The sequence below is a fragment of the Salmo salar genome, chromosome 10 (genome assembly GCF_965601325.2).
Source record: "Salmo salar chromosome 10, fSalSal1, whole genome shotgun sequence".
NCBI lineage: Eukaryota > Metazoa > Chordata > Actinopteri > Salmoniformes > Salmonidae > Salmo > Salmo salar.
Window position 1 is genome coordinate 49,942,932 of NC_138300.1, and position 19,697 is coordinate 49,962,628.

Consider the following 19,697-nt stretch of genomic DNA (forward strand, 5'->3'; position numbering starts at 1 on the left):
GGAGAAAGAACAGCAAAATGATAGGGTAAAGGGCTAGAAATGTAGAGACAGTATCCCTCTCTCCCTCCCTCTGTTGTCCCCTCCCTCCCTCCCTCCCTCTGTTGTCCCCTCCCTCCATGTGTTATCCTCTACTGGACTCCCTCTCTCTCTCTCCCTTCCTCTGTTGTCCTTTACTGGACTCCCTCTCTCCCTTCCTCTGTTGTCCTTTACTGGACTCCCTCTCTCCCTTCCTCTGTTGTCCTCTACTGGACTCCCTCTCTCCCTTCCTCTGTTGTCCTCTACTGGACTCCCTCTCTCCCTTCCTCTGTTGTCCTCTACTGGACTCCCTCTCTCCCTTCCTCTGTTGTCCTTTACTGGACTCCCTCTCTCCCTTCCTCTGTTGTCCTCAACTGGACTCCCTCTCTCCCTTCCTCTGTTGTCCTCTACTGGACTCCCTCTCTCCCTTCCTCTGTTGTCCTCTACTGGACTCCCTCTCTCCCTTCCTCTGTTGTCCTTTACTGGACTCCCTCTCTCCCTTCCTCTGTTGTCCTTTACTGGACTCCCTCTCTCCCTTCCTCTGTTGTCCTCTACTGGACTCCCTCTCTCCCTTCCTCTGTTGTCCTCTACTGGACTCCCTCTCTCCCTTCCTCTGTTGTCCTCTACTGGACTCCCTCTCTCCCTTCCTCTGTTGTCCTTTACTGGACTCCCTCTTTCCGTCCCTCCCCTCCCTCCCTCCCTCCCTCCCTCCCTCCCTCCCTCCCTCCCTCCCTCCCTCCCTCCCTCCCTCCCTCCCTCCCTCCCTCCCTCGGACTCCCTCCCTCCCTTCCTCTGTTGTCCTTTACTGGACTCCCTCTCTCCCTTCCTCTGTTGTCCTTTACTGGACTCCCTCTCTCCCTTCCTCTGTTGTCCTCTACTGGACTCCCTCTCTCCCTTCCTCTGTTGTCCTTTACTGGACTCCCTCTCTCCCTTCCTCTGTTGTCCTTTACTGGACTCCCTCTCTCCCTTCCTCTGTTGTCCTTTACTGGACTCCCTCTCTCCAGAGGCTCCTGCCTACCTCATTGACCTGATGCACGACAAGAACGCTGAGATACGGAAAGTCTGTAACAGCACACTGGACATCATCGCTGTGAGTCTGTCTGTCTGTCTGTCTGTCTGTCTGTCTGTCTGTCTGTCTGTCTGTCTGTCTGTCTGTCTGTCTGTCTGTCTGTCTGTCTGTCTGTCTGTCTGTCTGTCTGTCTGTCTGTCTGTCTGTCTGTCTGTCTGTCTGTCTGTCTGTCTGTCTGTCTGTCTGTCTGTCTGTCTGTCTGTCTGTCTGTCACCTCTCTAGGCATAATGTCTCATCCTCAAGTTACCCTATATCATGAATGGTATTCTTCCTGGTTAATCAGGAATCAATTCCTGCTTTTCTGTAATTCTTCTTCCAATTAATTTCTAAATGATACCTGAGCCAAAATCCTGTTTTCCTGATCCATCCCTACTTAATGTAGGTAGGCACAGAGGAAATGGTACTGTTCAGATTGCCTGGACTGGGAAACTAAATTCCTGGGTCAGATTTTGATTGACAGGTGCGTTTTAAGTCCCAGTCATAGTGTGATCTGTCACAGACCTGAGATCAGTGTAATTAGCAGTAGACTACAGCCAGCCGGGCTGTGGGCTGTGGAAGGTAGTGGGGGGAGAGGAAGTGTTTCATTGAAATTATCAGTGAGAACTATTAAGCTGTGAACCACATGAAAGACCAGGACAGGCTCTGGAGAATGTCAGAGCAGAACAGGGAAGGTGAGAGAGAAAGCAGACCCTGCCTTGGAGAGACACACACACATTCTCACTCACACACACACACACACACAATCATTAGTCTTCAGAGCTGCAGGCTACCTTAGCAGCACACGTCATTACTGTGTGTTCTTGAATCGTTCCTCTTTGATCACACACAGCACACACACACACCCCTCAGAGAGCGCGAGAGAGAGAAACTTACGTATAGATGGTTTTTCTAGGTCAGACAGAAACGTAATTCATGGGGATATTCTTAGATTCCGAATTTCTCTAAGGAGGAACATTGGAAATGCTCTGAACATTGTTTAATATCGGCTGACTCCTTTACTCTTAGACATCATGAGCTCAGCTTTCTAGTTATGATGGATTAGGCTTCATATCAAGCCCTTACTACAGACTAATAGTCCTGGGGAAATCAGCAGTGTAGTCATTAATCCACTTTAGCCATGTCATAAGTCTGCACTTTGACAAAAAGTGTCACTGCCACTTTGGGCCCTGCGATGCGACAATGGGTCCGTTTGAGGCCTGGGCCTCGAAAGTCTGTCAGCGGGCTCTGCTCTGGGTCTAGATGATTAATCTGCAGGGCCTGAGCGCATGAAGCACAGCGGCTCAATGAAGGCCTTTATCTCCCACATGGCCCCCGCAGAGAAAGGAAAACAGAATCTGTGGATGTCCTCAGCCTTCCTCAGCCAAGCTACACACACACACACACCACCTACACACACACACACACACACACACACACACACACACACACACACACACACACACACACACACACACACACACACACACACACACACACACACACAGCCCCATCGCAGCACCATCCATCGCACCACACCACATTTTTATTAGTAACAGCATCAAAAGGGTGCTGGCACATAGAGCAGTGCATTGTGGGACGCTCTAGTAGTCTGTGAGGGATCTGACAGTCCCTGGATGGAACAATATAGCAGTCAGTGTTCGGGCCCATTCCCCAGCCCTCCCTGATGCCCTGCCAGCCACTCTCCTAAAGCTAATTACACTGTTAGTTTAGTTTCCCCAGCCCTCCCTGATGCCCTGCCAGCCACTCTCCTAAAGCTAATTACACTGTTAGTTTAGTTTCCCCAGCCCTCCCTGATGCCCTGCCAGCCACTCTCCTAAAGCTAATTACACTGTTAGTTTAGTTTCCCCAGCCCTCCCTGATGCCCTGCCAGCCACTCTCCTAAAGCTAATTACACTGTTAGTTTAGTTTCCCCAGCCCTCCCTGATGCCCTGCCAGCCACTCTCCTAAAGCTAATTACACTGTTAGTTTAGTTTCCCCAGCCCTCCCTGATGCCCTGCCAGCCACTCTCCTAAAGCTAATTACACTGTTAGTTTAGTTTCCCCAGCCCTCCCTGATGCCCTGCCAGCCACTCTCCTAAAGCTAATTACACTGTTAGTTTAGTTTCCCCAGCCCTCCCTGATGCCCTGCCAGCCACTCTCCTAAAGCTAATTACACTGTTAGTTTAGTTTCCCCAGCCCTCCCTGATGCCCTGCCAGCCACTCTCCTAAAGCTAATTACACTGTTAGTTTAGTTTCCCCAGCCCTCCCTGATGCCCTGCCAGCCACTCTCCTAAAGCTAATTACACTGTTAGTTTAGTTTCCCCAGCCCTCCCTGATGCCCTGCCAGCCACTCTCCTAAAGCTAATTACACTGTTAGTTTAGTTTCCCCAGCCCTCCCTGATGCCCTGCCAGCCACTCTCCTAAAGCTAATTACACTGTTAGTTTAGTTTCCCCAGCCCTCCCTGATGCCCTGCCAGCCACTCTCCTAAAGCTAATTACACTGTTAGTTTAGTTTCCCCTGCCCTCCCTGATGCCCTGCCAGCCACTCTCCTAAAGCTAATTACACTGTTAGTTTAGTTTCCCCAGCCCTCCCTGATGCCCTGCCAGCCACTCTCCTAAAGCTAATTACACTGTTAGTTTAGTTTCCCCAGCCCTCCCTGATGCCCTGCCAGCCACTCTCCTAAAGCTAATTACACTGTTAGTTTAGTTTCCCCAGCCCTCCCTGATGCCCTGCCAGCCACTCTCCTAAAGCTAATTACACTGTTAGTTTAGTTTCCCCAGCCCTCCCTGATGCCCTGCCAGCCACTCTCCTAAAGCTAATTACACTGTTAGTTTAGTTTCCCCAGCCCTCCCTGATGCCCTGCCAGCCACTCTCCTAAAGCTAATAACACTGTTAGTTTAGTTTGGAGGCCTCACTCTCCTACAGCTAATTACACTGCTAGTTTAGTTTGGAGGCCTCACTCTCCTAAAGCTAATTACACTGCTAGTTTAGTTTGGAGGCCTCACTCTCCTACAGCTAATTACTCTGCTAGTTTAGTTTGGAGGCCTCACTCTCCTACAGCTAATTACTCTGCTAGTTTAGTTTGGAGGCCTCACTCTCCTACAGCTAATTACACTGCTAGTTTAGTTTCCCCAGCCCTCCCTGATGCCCTGCCAGCCACTCTCCTAAAGCTAATTACACTGTTAGTTTAGTTTCCCCAGCCCTCCCTGATGCCCTGCCAGCCACTCTCCTAAAGCTAATTACACTGTTAGTTTAGTTTCCCCTGCCCTCCCTGATGCCCTGCCAGCCACTCTCCTAAAGCTAATTACACTGTTAGTTTAGTTTCCCCTGCCCTCCCTGATGCCCTGCCAGCCACTCTCCTAAAGCTAATTACACTGTTAGTTTAGTTTCCCCAGCCCTCCCTGATGCCCTGCCAGCCACGCTCCTAAAGCTAATTACACTGTTAGTTTAGTTTCCCCAGCCCTCCCTGATGCCCTGCCAGCCACTCTCCTAAAGCTAATTACACTGTTAGTTTAGTTTCCCCAGCCCTCCCTGATGCCCTGCCAGCCACTCTCCTAAAGCTAATTACACTGTTAGTTTAGTTTCCCCAGCCCTCCCTGATGCCCTGCCAGCCACTCTCCTAAAGCTAATTACACTGTTAGTTTAGTTTCCCCAGCCCTCCCTGATGCCCTGCCAGCCACTCTCCTAAAGCTAATTACACTGTTAGTTTAGTTTCCCCTGCCCTCCCTGATGCCCTGCCAGCCACTCTCCTAAAGCTAATTACACTGTTAGTTTAGTTTCCCCAGCCCTCCCTGATGCCCTGCCAGCCACTCTCCTAAAGCTAATTACACTGTTAGTTTAGTTTCCCCAGCCCTCCCTGATGCCCTGCCAGCCACTCTCCTAAAGCTAATTACACTGTTAGTTTAGTTTCCCCAGCCCTCCCTGATGCCCTGCCAGCCACTCTCCTAAAGCTAATAACACTGTTAGTTTAGTTTGGAGGCCTCACTCTCCTACAGCTAATTACTCTGCTAGTTTAGTTTGGAGGCCTCACTCTCCTACAGCTAATTACTCTGCTAGTTTAGTTTGGTGGCCTCACTCTCCTACAGCTAATTACTCTGCTAGTTTAGTTTGGAGGCCTCACTCTCCTACAGCTAATTACACTGCTAGTTTAGTTTGGAGGCCTCACTCTCCTACAGCTAATTACTCTGCTAGTTTAGTTTGGAGACCTCACTCTCATAAAGCTAATTACACTGTTAGTTTAGTTTGGAGGCCTCACTCTCCTAAAGCTAATTACACTGTTAGTTTAGTTTGGAGGCCTCACTCTCCTACAGCTAATTACACTGCTAGTTTAGTTTGGAGGCCTCACTACCCTAAAGCTAATTACTCTGCTAGTTTAGTTTGGAGGCCTCACTACCCTAAAGCTAATTACACTGTTAGTTTAGTTTGGAGGCCTCACTCTCCTACAGCTAATTACACTGCTAGTTTAGTTTGGAGGCCTCACTACCCTAAAGCTAATTACTCTGCTAGTTTAGTTTGGAGGCCTCACTACCCTAAAGCTAATTACACTGCTAGTTTAGTTTGGAGGCCTCACTCTCTTACAGCTAATTACACTGCTAGTTTAGTTTGGAGGCCTCACTCTCCTACAGCTAATTACTCTGCTAGTTTAGTTTGGAGGCTTCACTACACTAAAGCTAATTACACTGTTAGTTTAGTTTGGAGGCCTCACTACCCTAAAGCTAATTACTCTGCTAGTTTAGTTTGGAGGCCTCACTCTCCTACAGCTAATTACACTGCTAGTTTAGTTTGGAGGCCTCACTACACTAAAGCTAATTACACTGTTAGTTTAGTTTGGAGGCCTCACTCTCCTAAAGCTAATTACTCTGCTAGTTTAGTTTGGAGGCCTCACTCTCCTAAAGCTAATTACTCTGCTAGTTTAGTTTGGAGGCCTCACTCTCTTACAGCTAATTACTCTGCTAGTTTAGTTTGGAGGCCTCACTACACTAAAGCTAATTACACTGTTAGTTTAGTTTGGAGGCCTCACTACCCTAAAGCTAATTACTCTGCTAGTTTAGTTTGGAGGCCTCACTCTCCTACAGCTAATTACACTGCTAGTTTAGTTTGGAGGCCTCACTACACTAAAGCTAATTACACTGTTAGTTTAGTTTGGAGGCCTCACTCTCCTAAAGCTAATTACTCTGCTAGTTTAGTTTGGAGGCCTCACTCTCCTAAAGCTAATTACTCTGCTAGTTTAGTTTGGAGGCCTCACTCTCCTACATCTAATTACACTGCTAGTTTAGTTTGGAGGCCTCACTCTCAACCTCCATTATAAACTGGGTGGTTAGACCCCTGAATGCTGATTGGCTGATAGCCGTGTACCACAGGTATGACAACACATGTATTTTTACTGCTCCAGGCACTGTATCTTGCCTAAGAACAGCCCTTAGCCGTGGTATATTGGTCATATACCACACCCCCTCGTGCCTTATTGCTTAAGTAACCCATCCTAATGTCTCTCTCTCGCTCTCTCTCTGTCTCTCTTGCTCTCTCTCTCTCTGTTTCGCTCTCTCTCTCTCTTCTCTCTCTGTCTCTCTGTTTGTCTCTCTTTGTCTCGCTCTCTCTCTGTCTCACACACTCTCTGTCTTGCACTCTCTCTGTCTCGCTCTCTCTGTCTCTCTGTGTTTGTCTGGCTTGCTCTCTCGCTCTCTGTCTTTGTCTCTCTCTCTCTGTCTGTCTGTCTGTCTGTCTGTCTGTCTGTCTTTCTGTCTTTCTGTCTGTCTGTCTGTCTGTCTCTCTGTCTCTCTGTCTATTGTAGGAGTATGATAAGGAGTGTGAGAGAAAGATCCAGAGTGAGAAGTTCCGCTGGCACAACGCCCAGTGGTTAGAGATGGTGGAGAACAGAGCCATGGGAGACGACGGAGAACCCTTCATGTTGGGAGACGATGGAGAACCTTTCATGCACAACGGAGACATTCTGGAGAGACCCGACCTCTTCTACACCGCGGGTATACATGGAGGGAAAGAGAGATTTAGGGAGGGAGGGAGGGAGGCAGAGACATTCTGGAGAGACTGACCTTCTCTACAGCGCTGGGACAGGGCGAGAAAGAGGAGGAGGGAAGGAGAGGGAGGGGGGAGAAAGAGAGGGGATGTGGTATGGATGAAGTGGGAGTGAGATGAGGAGGAGGGAAGTACAGTAGTGAACTTGTCTCTAACTTTGAGGTGTATGTCTCTCTTCCCCCAGATGGGATCATCCCAGCAGATGGTACCATCAGCCCAGAGTTTTTCACAGACTACCAGAACGGAGACATTGGCCAGGCTGGAGGCTTTCCTGGCAGGTGAGCTCATAGTAGGGCAAGGGCTAGACTGGACTTCTATCCCCAATATGTAGCGAGGGAGCAGGCTTTAACAGGCCTAATATGTAGCGAGGGAGCAGGCTTTAACAGGCCTAATATGTAGCGAGGGAGCAGGCTTTAACAGGCCTAATATGTAGCGAGGGAGCAGGCTTTAACAGGCCTAATATGTAGCGAGGGAGCAGGCTCTAACAGGCCTAATATGTAGCGAGGGAGCAGGCTTTAACAGGCCTAATATGTAGCGAGGAAGCAGGCTCTAACAGGCCTAATATGTAGACAGGAAGCAGGTTTTCACAGGCCTAATATGTAGACAGGGAGCAGGCTCTAACAGGCCTAATATGTAGACAGGGAGCAGGCTCTAACAGGCCTAATATGTAGACAGGGAGCAGGCTCTAACAGGCCTAATATGTAGACAGGGAGCAGGCTCTAACAGGCCTAATATGTAGACAGGGAGCAGGCTTTCACAGGCCTAATATGTTGACAGGAAGCAGGCTTTCACAGGCCTAATATGTAGACAGGGAGCAGGCTCTAACAGGCCTAATATGTAGACAGGGAGCAGGCTTTCACAGGCCTAATATGTTGACAGGAAGCAGGCTTTCACAGGCCTAATATGTAGACAGGGAGCAGGCTCTAACAGGCCTAATATGTAGACAGGGAGCAGGCTTTCACAGGCCTGATATGTAGACAGGGAGCAGGCTCTAACAGGCCTAATATGTAGACAGGGAGCAGGCTCTAACAGGCCTAATATGTAGACAGGGAGCAGGCTCTAACAGGCCTAATATGTAGACAGGGAGAAGGCACTAACAGGCCTAATATGTAGACAGGGAGCAGGCTTTAACAGGCCTAATATGTAGACAGGGAGCAGGCTCTAACAGGCCTAATATGTAGACAGGGAGCAGGCTCTAACAGGCCTAATATGTAGACAGGGAGAAGGCACTAACAGGCCTAATATGTAGACAGGGAGCAGGCTTTCACAGGCCTAATATGTAGACAGGGAGCAGGCTCTAACAGGCCTAATATGTAGACAGGGAGCAGGCTCTAACAGGCCTAATATGTAGACAGGGAGCAGGCTCTAACAGGCCTAATATGTAGACAGGGAGAAGGCACTAACAGGCCTAATATGTAGACAGGGAGCAGGCTCTAACAGGCCTAATATGTAGACAGGGAGCAGGCTCTAACAGGCCTAATATGTAGACAGGGAGCAGGCTCTAACAGGCCTAATATGTAGACAGGGAGCAGGCTTTCACAGGCCTAATATGTAGACAGGGAGCAGGCTCTAACAGGCCTAATATGTAGACAGGGAGCAGGCTCTAACAGGCCTAATATGTAGACAGGGAGCAGGCTCTAACAGGCCTAATATGTAGACAGGGAGCAGGCTCTAACAGGCCTAATATGTAGACAGGGAGCAGGCTCTAACAGGCCTAATATGTAGACAGGGAGAAGGCTCTAACAGGCCTAATATGTAGACAGGGAGCAGGCTTTCACAGGCCTAATATGTAGACAGGGAGCAGGCTCTAACAGGCCTAATATGTAGACAGGGAGCAGGCTTTCACAGGCCTAATATGTAGACAGGGAGAAGGCTCTAACAGGCCTAATATGTAGACAGGGAGCAGGCTTTCACAGGCCTAATATGTAGACAGGGAGCAGGCTTTCACAGGCCTAATATGTAGACAGGGAGAAGGCTCTAACAGGCCTAATATGTAGACAGGGAGCAGGCTCTAACAGGCCTAATATGTAGACAGGGAGCAGGCTCTAACAGGCCTAATATGTAGACAGGGAGCAGGCTCTAACAGGCCTAATATGTAGACAGGGAGCAGGCTCTAACAGGCCTAATATGTAGACAGGGAGCAGGCTCTAACAGGCCTAATATGTAGACAGGGAGCAGGCTCTAACAGGCCTAATATGTAGACAGGGAGCAGGCTTTCACAGGCCTAATATGTAGACAGGGAGAAGGCTCTAACAGGCCTAATATGTAGACAGGGAGCAGGCTTTCACAGGCCTAATATGTAGACAGGGAGAAGGCTCTAACAGGCCTAATATGTAGTGTTGAACACATTTTTAGTTCCTCTACTTCATATGCTGTTAAAATGATGAATAGTTGTGGAAATGGAGAGTTTATTGAGAGTAATTTGTCTTATTTATTATCGAACATCTCCTTGCGTGCGATAAAGCTCGTGTTGAAGGTTTTTTCCTGTGCAAGTATGTTTGTGTTGGCTGCTTTTGAGAGGCTTGCTGTGGAGAGTAGATAGAATGCCACAGTTATTTTAGATGGAGGGAGGGAGGGAAGGAAGGAGAAACAGAAAGCAAAGAGAGAGCTACGGAAAGGAACAGAGCGAGCGAGCGCATACAAGGCTTTTTCCTCAGCTCTTTGTAACTGATACCTTTTAAATATACTGAGCGAGCTGGGGGAATTGGCGTCTGTGAGAGTGTTTTAATTTGGCCAGTGTACTCCAGAGTGATCCAGGTTAACACAATAACCAAAGCCAGCTCCAGCTCTTATTTTAAACTAGGTGTGAAACATGGTGTGAATGGGGTCTTTTAAATCGTTTTAATACAATCACTGTTATTTGTATAAATATGATAACAAGCTATTTTATATGAACTATAGAAAATGTCTCTAGTCCCGGGTCGTTGGGAGAGAGTGGCCCAATCCTCGGAAAGTTAAAATAAGTCCCAGCAGCTTCAACGGGCCGGGCGCCGCAGGCTGAACGAGGGCGCCGTTCGTGCCACCGCGTGGAAAGAGAAGTGTCTGGGTTTCACTATAGGTGCACAACAGCGTGTGATTGGAGAGTTTCTGACCCCCTCAACACGCAGACGGCGAATCAATGAGTGCTTTGAGAGGCTGTCAGTGAGTGACAGCAAGGAGAGTGAGACAGGGAGGGAGGAGGAGCTGATGATTTAGCCCTTGAGCAGTGGGTAGCTGTAACCTGAAGAGTGACAGCCTGGGGAGAGATCAAAGCATTGTGGGGTGAGGGCGAGGGCCGGAGAGAGGTGAGGCTGGAGGAGACAGACGTATGTATGGGCTTGGAGGGAGCAGAGGGTCATGGGAGCAGAGGAAAAGGCCTGATTCTCTTCCTGTGCACTACGGCTCCGCCCCCTGTAGAATGTGTCCCCAATCCCTCACCCCTACACCCTCATCCTGGCTTCACTGGGTCCTGCAGGGCCAGGCTGGGAACACTAGGGCCCTTTGTCTGCGAACACAACCCTCCCTCTTAAAATGTCACAACACACGCGCCTGGAATGAGGTGAGAGACGAGCTGATTTATGTCTCACATCACTGTATGATGTGAGGGAGTTGTTGATCAACTGGTCCTCTTTCCTCCACAACCCTACCACCAGAACCAGAGTCCAGGCGCTGACCTGAGGTCCAGCTGTGTCTCTGTCTCTCTTTCTCCTAGGCCCAGGGTGTAGTCAGACATGCAGGCCAGCTATCAAGGTAGCCTGTGAGGCAGCCTGTGAGGCAGGCAGGCCAGCTATCGAGGTAGCCTGTGAGGCAGCCTGTGAGGCAGGCAGGCCAGCTATTGAGGCAGCCTGTGAGGCAGCCTGTGAGGCAGCCTGTGAGGCAGGCAGGCCAGCTATTGAGGTAGCCTGTGAGGCAGCCTGTGAGGCAGCCTGTGAGGCAGGCAGGCCAGCTATCGAGGCAGCCTGTGAGGTAGCCTGTGAGGCAGGCAGGCCAGCTATTGAGGTAGCCTGTGAGGCAGCCTGTGAGGCAGCCTGTGAGGCAGGCAGGCCAGCTATCGAGGCAGCCTGTGAGGCAGCCTGTGAGGCAGGCAGGCCAGCTATCGAGGTAGCCTGTGAGGCAGCCTGTGAGGCAGGCAGGCCAGCTATTGAGGCAGCCTGTGAGGCAGCCTGTGAGGCAGGCAGGCCAGCTATTGAGGTAGCCTGTGAGGCAGCCTGTGAGGTAGCCTGTGAGGCAGGCAGGCCAGCTATCAAGGTAGCCTGTGAGGCAGCCTGTGAGGCAGGCAGGCCAGCTATTGAGGCAGCCTGTGAGGCAGCCTGTGAGGCAGGCAGGCCAGCTATTGAGGCAGCCTGTGAGGTAGCCTGTGAGGTAGCCTGTGAGGCAGCCTGTGAGGCAGGCAGGCCAGCTATCGAGGCAGCCTGTGAGGCAGCCTGTGAGGCAGCCTGTGAGGCAGGCAGGCCAGCTATCGAGGTAGCCTGTGAGGCAGCCTGTGAGGCAGGCAGGCCAGCTATCGAGGTAGCCTGTGAGGTAGCCTGTGAGGTAGCCTGTGAGGCAGCCTGTGAGGCAGCCTGTGAGGCAGGCAGTCAGGCTGTGTTACTCAGAGCTCCAGTGTTTCTCCAGGCTCTTTTAGCCTCTCAAATCCCCCCTGACAGCCGTAGCGTGCGGAAAGGAAAAATACATATTTCTGCCCAGTGAAGGAGGGAGGGATGGGGCATGGGGAAGAGGAGGTGCAGGGTGCGTAACTGATCGTTGGAAGTGATTTGGGTTAAAAACAACACGTAATTATGGGCGCTCGCAGGGGCAAAGCAAACAGCTCGTATTTTAGTGAGCTAGAGGATGTCCGGCCTGGCGGGCCAGCGACTGACTGCGTATAGACCAAGAGAGAGGGGGAACGAGCAGGGTGGAGGGGAAGAGAAGGGACATGCTGTCGTTTGTCGAGGGGTTAACTCACTCTGTCTAGTTAACTAACTCACACCCAGTCTGAGGTAACGAGACGGTCGTGTTGACCCGACCACACAGCTGAACATTCAGACCAGCTGGTCAGAGAAGAGAGACGACCGACCGTGAAATCGGACAGCTTTTCCTCCTTTGTATCCACGCCCCCATGGTAACTGATTTGTACAGTTGTAGCTACAGCCCCTTTATCATTCCCCAAACAGGCCGGGGTTGCTGGGCGGGTGGAGGGAGGGAACGCAGGTTAGACGTGTCTGGCTGTTGGCCTCCTCTGTAATGGACCTGTGTTTTGACATTTAGCTGTTTTATGTAGTTGGCTGCAGCTAGATGTGCCCTGTCACACAGCTCCATTGTTATGGCAGAATATGTATTAGGTGAGATAAATATTGCATAAAGTTTTATAATGAGCTTATATTTTACATTCCATGATACTATGACCCCTTCTCTTCTTCCATGTGTTCTGGTTGTGTCGCTGAATAGTTCACTGTCTCAGAGCGCCACCTTGTGGTGGTATTTCAACCCATCTCACATCATGTTGACTCCTGTCTGTGGGGCTGACACATACAGTAGCTGTGCGTGTTTATGTCCCTGCAGTATGAATATGGATATGTTTGGACAGTCGACGGTGACCCCTGGACAGCGCCCCGCCACGGCCTATGGCATCCGGCCAGACGCGCAGTTCTTCTACAGCTACGCTGGTGCAGCTTCCAGATAAACCAGGTTACCTTCACTACACCACAGACTGACTGCAGCTATGTCCCATCTAGCCAGGTTACCTTCACTACACCACAGAGACTGACTGCAGCTAAAGCTCATCTAGCCAGGTTATCTTCACTACACCACAGACTGACTGCAGCTATGTCCCATCTAGCCAGGTTACCTTCACTACACCACAGAGACTGACTGCAGCTATATCCCATCTAGCCAGGTTACCTTCACTACACCACAGACTGACTGCAGCTATATCCCATCTAGCCAGGTTACCTTCACTACACCACAGAGACTGACTGCAGCTATATCCCATCTAGCCAGGTTACTTTCACTACACCACAGACTGACTGCAGCTATATCCCATCTAGCCAGCTTACCTTCACTACACCACAGAGACTGACTGCAGCTATATCCCATCTAGCCAGGTTACCTTCACTACACCACAGAGACTGACTGCAGCTATATCCCATCTAGCCAGGTTACCTTCACTACACCACAGAGACTGACTGCAGCTATATCCCATCTAGCCAGGTTACCTTCACTACACCACAGAGACTGACTGCAGCTATATCCCATCTAGCCAGGTTTCTTCACTACACCACAGACTGACTGCAGCTATATCCCATCTAGCCAGGTTACCTTCACTACACCACAGATGACTGCAGCTATGTCCCATCTAGCCAGGTTAACTTCATTACACCACAGAGACTGACTGCAGCTATGTCCCATCTAGCCAGGTTTCTTCACTACACCACAGAGACTGACTGCAGCTATATCCCATCTAGCCAGCTATGCTGTGTGGTCATGAAGGAGTATCAACACTCCTGTATGTTCAACAGTACCTTGGTATCTCAGCTGATCTCTTCTAGTGCTGTAGTCCAAACTCTAGCAGTGATGTTGTTGCTGTTTTATTGAATGAAAACATCACATCTTAAGCTACCTAAGTGATGTTGTTGCTGTTTTATTGAATGAAAACATCACATCTTAAGCTACCTAAGTGATGTTGTTGCTGTTTTATTGAATGAAAACATCACATCTTAAGCTACCTAAGTGATGTTGTTGCTGTTTTATTGAATGAAAACATCACATCTTAAGCTACCTAAGTGATGTTGTTGCTGTTTTATTGAATGAAAACATCACATCTTAAGCTACCTAAGTGATGTTGTTGCTGTTTTATTGAATGAAAACATCACATCTTAAGCTACCTAAGTGATGTTGTTGCTGTTTTATTGAATGAAAACATCACATCTTAAGCTACCTAAGTGATGTTGTTGCTGTTTTATTGAATGAAAACATCACATCTTAAGCTACCTAAGTGATGTTGCTGAAAAACCAATATTTGGCATTTTGTTTTTAGCTTTTATTGGAATATTATACATCTCAATGTTCACTACAAGTATGTATTACTGTAGCATAATACAACAACACAAACTGAAGATGAATGAATTGAATTATTCAATTATACATTCATGTTATATATTGTACTGGGGTTCATTGTTTTTCTGATCAACGCTACTTTCCATAGGATGTTTTTTTCTTCTTCAAATTCCAGAAGGTTGGTTGGTGTGGCACAGTCTTATTGTCTTAGTCCACTAACTAACTGCATGCTGAAACAGGCCATTTTATAGATGACCTCATTCTGGAGACTGACAGTTGAGATGTTCTCCATCTTTTCTGTCTTTGCAGTCTCTCTCTCTCTCTTTCTGTCTCTCTCTCTTTCTGTCTCTTTCTCTGTCTCTCTCTCTCTTTCTGTCTCTCTCTCTCTCTCTCTTTCTGTCTCTCTCTCTCTCTTTCTGTCTCTCTCTCTCTCTCTTTCTGTCTCTTTCTCTCTCTCTTTCTGTCTCTTTCTCTGTCTCTCTCTCTCTTTCTGTCTCTTTCTCTGTCTCTCTCTCTCTTTCTGTCTCTTTCTCTGTCTCTCTCTCTCTTTCTGTCTCTTTCTCTGTCTCTCTCTCTCTTTCTGTCTCTTTCTCTGTCTGTCTCTTTCTCTGTCTCTCTCTCTCTCTTTCTGTCTCTCTCTCTCTCTCTCTTTCTGTCTCTCTCTCTCTCTCTCTTTCTGTCTCTCTCTCTCTTTGTCTCTCTTTCTGTCTCTCTTTCTGTCTCTCTCTCTCTCTTTCTTTCTGTCTCTCTCTCTCTCTTTGTCTCTCTTTCTGTCTCTCTCTCTGTCTCTCTCTCTGTCTCTCTTTCTGTCTCTCTCTTTCTGTCTCTCTGTCTCTCTGTCTCTCTTTCTTTCTGTCTCTCGCTCTCTTTCTGTCTCTCACTCTCTTTCTGTCTCTCTTTGTCTCTCTGTCTCTCTCTTTCTGTCTCTCTCTCTCTCTCTCTCAATTCAATTCAATTGACTTTATTGACATGGCAAGTTCGTTATTATCTCTCTCTCTCTCTCTGTCTCTCTCACACCACTGGAATGTATTACTGAAAATGTTGTGTGTGGAGTCAGACACTGAATTGCATCTGAACTTTATTTTGAATCTAACTTTTTCACTGTACCTTTGTTAGTGGTGGAAATACTTTTTGAATTTGTACAAACATTGAGTGATTGTTTATTTACCTGTTATTTTTTTTATATAAATTAGCAATTAGTTAGGTTGATCTCATTGTACGTGATGCTCATCAGAACTATCATAAAAGCATTTTTCTGCGGCCAATATTTAAAATAAAGTGTTGAAAACGGACTCTGATTGTAACAGTTAATTGCTTGAGATTGTGGTTGAATTGATTGTTTTCAGCACCATAAGCACAAATATTCCACCTTCACTTCTAATGGAAGACAAACACACAGTAAATGTGTTGTATTTGTTTTATAGGCAAATAAAAGGGTTATTTTATGTATTTTTCCCAACACACAAGCACTGTCTTGTTTTTGTAGACTTCATACTTTATTTGACAGTATATTTTTCAGACTTGAATATACATACACAAATGCGTATAGCCCCTTCACAAAATGACTGTGTAACATGTCATGTATGAAAGAACAGGTGCTGTTTCAACACGGCTATTAGTCATTCAGGAATAAAGTCACTGGACCAGTCTCCATAGCAACCACATCTATTGGAAATGGGTGGTAATCCTCCTTCATGGAAATAAGGCAGTAGACACTAGGAAAGAACCGTAGAACCTCATCTAGTGGTATCTTACTGGGACTTGGTGGACTAGCTGGTGATTGAGTATGAGCATGCATAACCCTCTATATTAACTGATGAGAAAAATCCTTCAGCAAGTCAGAGCACACAGAATAGAACATCTTTTCCTCCATATGTAGAACCCTCCCATTGCTACTCAGACCCACTCAATATATGGCAGTGCTGTTGTAACAGAAATGGTGTCTGAATCATCTAGAATGTATGCATATTCATATGTAGGGACATAGGAGATATTTAAAAAAAAACACACAATGACAAGTGGAGATAGTTACACACAATTGCAATAGTCAATTTGATGTGTACCAAATTAATTGGCTTTTTCTTGGTCCCTAACTTGATATTCTATTTATGCCCATATCTCACTACTTTAATCTTCTCACAAACACAATTGTATATGTTCATATTTTACCACTGCAATTTTATGGAAGCGTGCAGTTTTATGCTTGTGTAACAGTTCATTGTTTGTACTTGATGGTGAGGGTAATCTCAGTCAGTATAGTGATTGGGTTCGACGACAGCGAGGTTATAGTCTACAACATTTTCATACTCCTCACAATTGCAGTGATTTAAAGAATGGGGTCCTTTTCTTCATTTATTCTCTGTGTGATATCAGGCACCTCACTGGCCACCCCTCCCTCATATGTTATCACTACCTGGGTGGCGCTGGACCATCTCCTCCACTTCAAACACCGCCACCACCAGGTCCTGGATCTCTTTCACACAGTCCATGGCCCGGGAAGCAGGCTCAGCGGGCTCCACAGCCTGGAGGGCTTCTTTGGTGGGCTCAGCAAGGAGGGTGGCCTGGGTATCTGGCTGGGGCTGTGGAGGGACTACATTCAAATTGGCTGCTGATGCTACGGTGGAATAAGCACCAGCAGTGACTTCAACGCTAGCTTCTCCGTTAACGCCTCCTGTTGCTTCAGAGACCGGGGCGTCGCTAGGGGGATCGGGGTTACCCTCTGATACTTCTACAGGGGGCTTGGTGGCGATGCCGACTGGTGTTTCACTCACGCTGACCTCTACTGCAAGGTTAGAGGTCACAGAAACGCTCCACTCCACTTCGTTGCTCTGTGACACTTTGACCTCATCAGTGGGGGCTGCTGCTCTCGTGGCATCATCATCACCAGGGATCTTGATGTCTGAGGGGGCTGACTCGCTCTCTGTAACCCCTCCATCATCCCCATCATCTGGGATGGCGGAGGATGAGGCTGGCACATCCTTGGTCTCTGCTGCTGCAGCAAGGCTGGCGTCTGCTGGTTGCGCAGTTACAGGCTGCTCACCACTAGAGGCTGCTTCTGGTTCACTGTTAGGAGGACCGCTTTCACACTCAGCCTCTGTCTCAGCAGTGGTGATTGTGAGTGAAGCCATGTGCTCTGCTACTGAATCTTCAACAGCTATAGGTGAATCTTCAACAGCTACAGGCTTGACAACACAAACAGGGGAAGGGTCAGGGACAGGGAACGGATTGGGGGAAGGGGCTTTGCTTTGTGCTACTGTAGTTAGTACGCCCATTACTACTGTCTTCTCCACCTCCACACCATCTCCAGGAGTGGGTGTTTTCTCTGTCTCTGTTAGGACAGGGGTATCCACTTGAGCTGTCTCAGTTGGTTCAGACATGTCCTCCGTTTTTGTCTCAGCCACTACAGGTGTCTCATGTATACTGACTGTGTTCTCCACCTTGACTAGCTTCTCCACTGGAGCTGTAACAGCAGGTGCAATACTGGCCCCCAGGGCCTCAATCTCTACTGTGGCCCCTGACACCGCCTCCAGCTTGTTCTGCTCTGCCTTCAACACGACACTTGGGGGGTCCCCCTGTGTACCCCCAACGAACGCCAGACTGTTGCTCAGATCAGGAGAGACAGGCTGGGCTGGTGCTGGTACCTCAGCCTGGGGCTGGGTCTCAGGCTGGGTCTGGATAAAGGTAGAGGTCTCAGGCTTGGTCTGGAGATGTGTGGGGGAGAATGGCACCCTGGCTGGGCTGCTGGGGGTGGATGGGATGGAGAGGGGACTGGAGCGGCTGGTCTGGCTCAGGGGGTCCCTGCTGTCTGTGAACAGGTTGTGTTTCTGTAGGCTGGCTGCGTCCTTCACCACTGCAGAAAAAATAGAGGTTTAGGTAACAACATTAACAACAACAACAACAACAACAACAACATTAACAACAACAACATCATTAACAACAACATTATTAACAACATCATTAACAACATTAATAACAACAACATCAAACAACATTAATAACAACAACATCATTAACAACAACAACAACAACCATCATTAACAACAACAACATCATTAACAACAAAATCATTAACAACAACAACAACATCATTAACAACAACATCATTAACAACAACAACAACATCATTAACAACAACATTGGTGTAGGTGAATAGAGAGGGTAATGCCTGAAATATGCCTTACATTTGAGTAAGACGAAAGTAATAATTGTCTAATAAAGTAATAACTCTGTACCTTTGCTGACTTCCTTGTCCAGAGTCTGCAGCAGAATGCCTTCATAGATATTCTCCACATGGAGAAAATTGGAATAGTCTGCATCAATGAACTGTTCAAGACCCTGCAGCTCCTAAAGACAGAGACAATTATTTCCATGGGCTGTGATTTTCTAAGAATACTAAGAAGATGAAAAGGTGTGTGTGTGTGTGTGTGTGTGTGTGTGTGTGTGTGTTGACTCACTGTTTTGCAGGTTGGGGCCAGGTTCTTCTTAATGTGAGGTAGAGTGATCCCCACCAAGGCCTCCTGAAAGATCCTCTTCCTGACTGTGCTGCTGTCGTAATCATATTGCTGTAACACGCACACAGGTAATTAGCATATAAAATGTATTTTGATCAGTGCTTGTCTCAGTGAGTTCCTCTTAATAAACAGATGTGTAGTGATGGATAAAAAGCGTACCTTGAGCACCATGTGCCTGGACTTCTCCATGGCAGAGCCTACATTGTCTGTGCAGTTTTCTTTGGCCTTGTAGAATAGCAGCTCAAACGAGTACGCTGCGTTTTCAATCAGCTGAAACAGGGCACAGGGAAGGGCACAGCCTCAGTGGCACCAGTGAAAACAAACAAAGAATAAACTGTCTGCCAGAATCTCATCTTGGTTAAATTACCTGACTGGTGCCTTAAAAAGAACACTTAGAAAGGGTTAATGAACAGTAAACTTTAAGCTGAGCAATGCTGCAGTTAAAGATACAGAGTGAATTACTTCTCTACCCTGATTTCTACCCACAACTAAAAGATTATGTATGAGACAATTGAGCGTGTTGTGGTCGTTGCCCCTCCCCCCCCCCCCCTCCCCCCAACAATGACATGCTCAAAACTCCTGATCTCTACAAACAGTTTTTACGATTCTTTACAGGAAAGATAGAAAACATTATATCCCAGATTGACAGTAACCGACACCATACCAGCATTTCTGGTCACCAGGCACTTAAAAAAATTCTGGTCCAACCTCTTCTTAAAAATGCATTGTTCCCACTTTAGCAGAGGCTACATTCATGTTAAACACTGCATATGTCGGCTCAATCAGAAATGACCTTGACATTTCTATTACGGAATCTGTCACGCTTCAACTTCACTCACTGAAGAGAACCCTCAGTTCCACTGCTATGCAAATGACATGCATCTTTATTTACCAATCAGACCCATTGACCAAGCTAGCGTAGCTGCCCTTCACCAGTGACCAAGCTAGCGTAGCTACCCTTCACCAGTGACCAAGCTAGCGTAGCTGCCCTTCACCAGTGACCAAGCTAGCGTAGCTACCCTTCGCCAGTGAACAAGCTAGCGTAGCTACCCTTCGCCAGTGACCAAGCTAGCGTA

General features: G+C 47.8%; 2 protein-coding genes across 4 annotated transcripts in view; one reads left to right on the forward strand and one right to left on the reverse strand.

Annotated features, from left to right (window-relative positions):
• kifap3a (kinesin-associated protein 3a) overlaps positions 1–15,402 on the forward strand; it is a 38,984-nt gene extending 23,582 nt beyond the window's left edge. For both annotated transcript variants that reach the window (XM_045687875.2, XM_045687876.2), the window contains 4 exons: positions 1,020–1,105; positions 6,855–7,044; positions 7,281–7,374; positions 12,617–15,402. In XM_045687875.2, the coding sequence (XP_045543831.1) occupies positions 1,020–1,105; positions 6,855–7,044; positions 7,281–7,374; positions 12,617–12,737 (491 nt within the window). In that variant the 3' untranslated portion in view covers positions 12,738–15,402. The remainder of the gene's footprint in view (positions 1–1,019; positions 1,106–6,854; positions 7,045–7,280; positions 7,375–12,616) is intronic.
• Positions 15,403–15,513: 111 nt separating this feature from the next.
• niban1a (niban apoptosis regulator 1a) overlaps positions 15,514–19,697 on the reverse strand; it is a 71,863-nt gene continuing 67,679 nt past the window's right edge. For both annotated transcript variants that reach the window (XM_045687878.2, XM_082957054.1), the window contains exons 11-14: positions 18,781–18,891; positions 18,565–18,672; positions 18,343–18,454; positions 15,514–17,960 (exon numbers count right to left, since the gene is read on the reverse strand). In XM_045687878.2, coding sequence (XP_045543834.1) covers positions 16,507–17,960; positions 18,343–18,454; positions 18,565–18,672; positions 18,781–18,891 — 1,785 coding nt within the window. In that variant the 3' untranslated portion in view covers positions 15,514–16,506. The remainder of the gene's footprint in view (positions 17,961–18,342; positions 18,455–18,564; positions 18,673–18,780; positions 18,892–19,697) is intronic.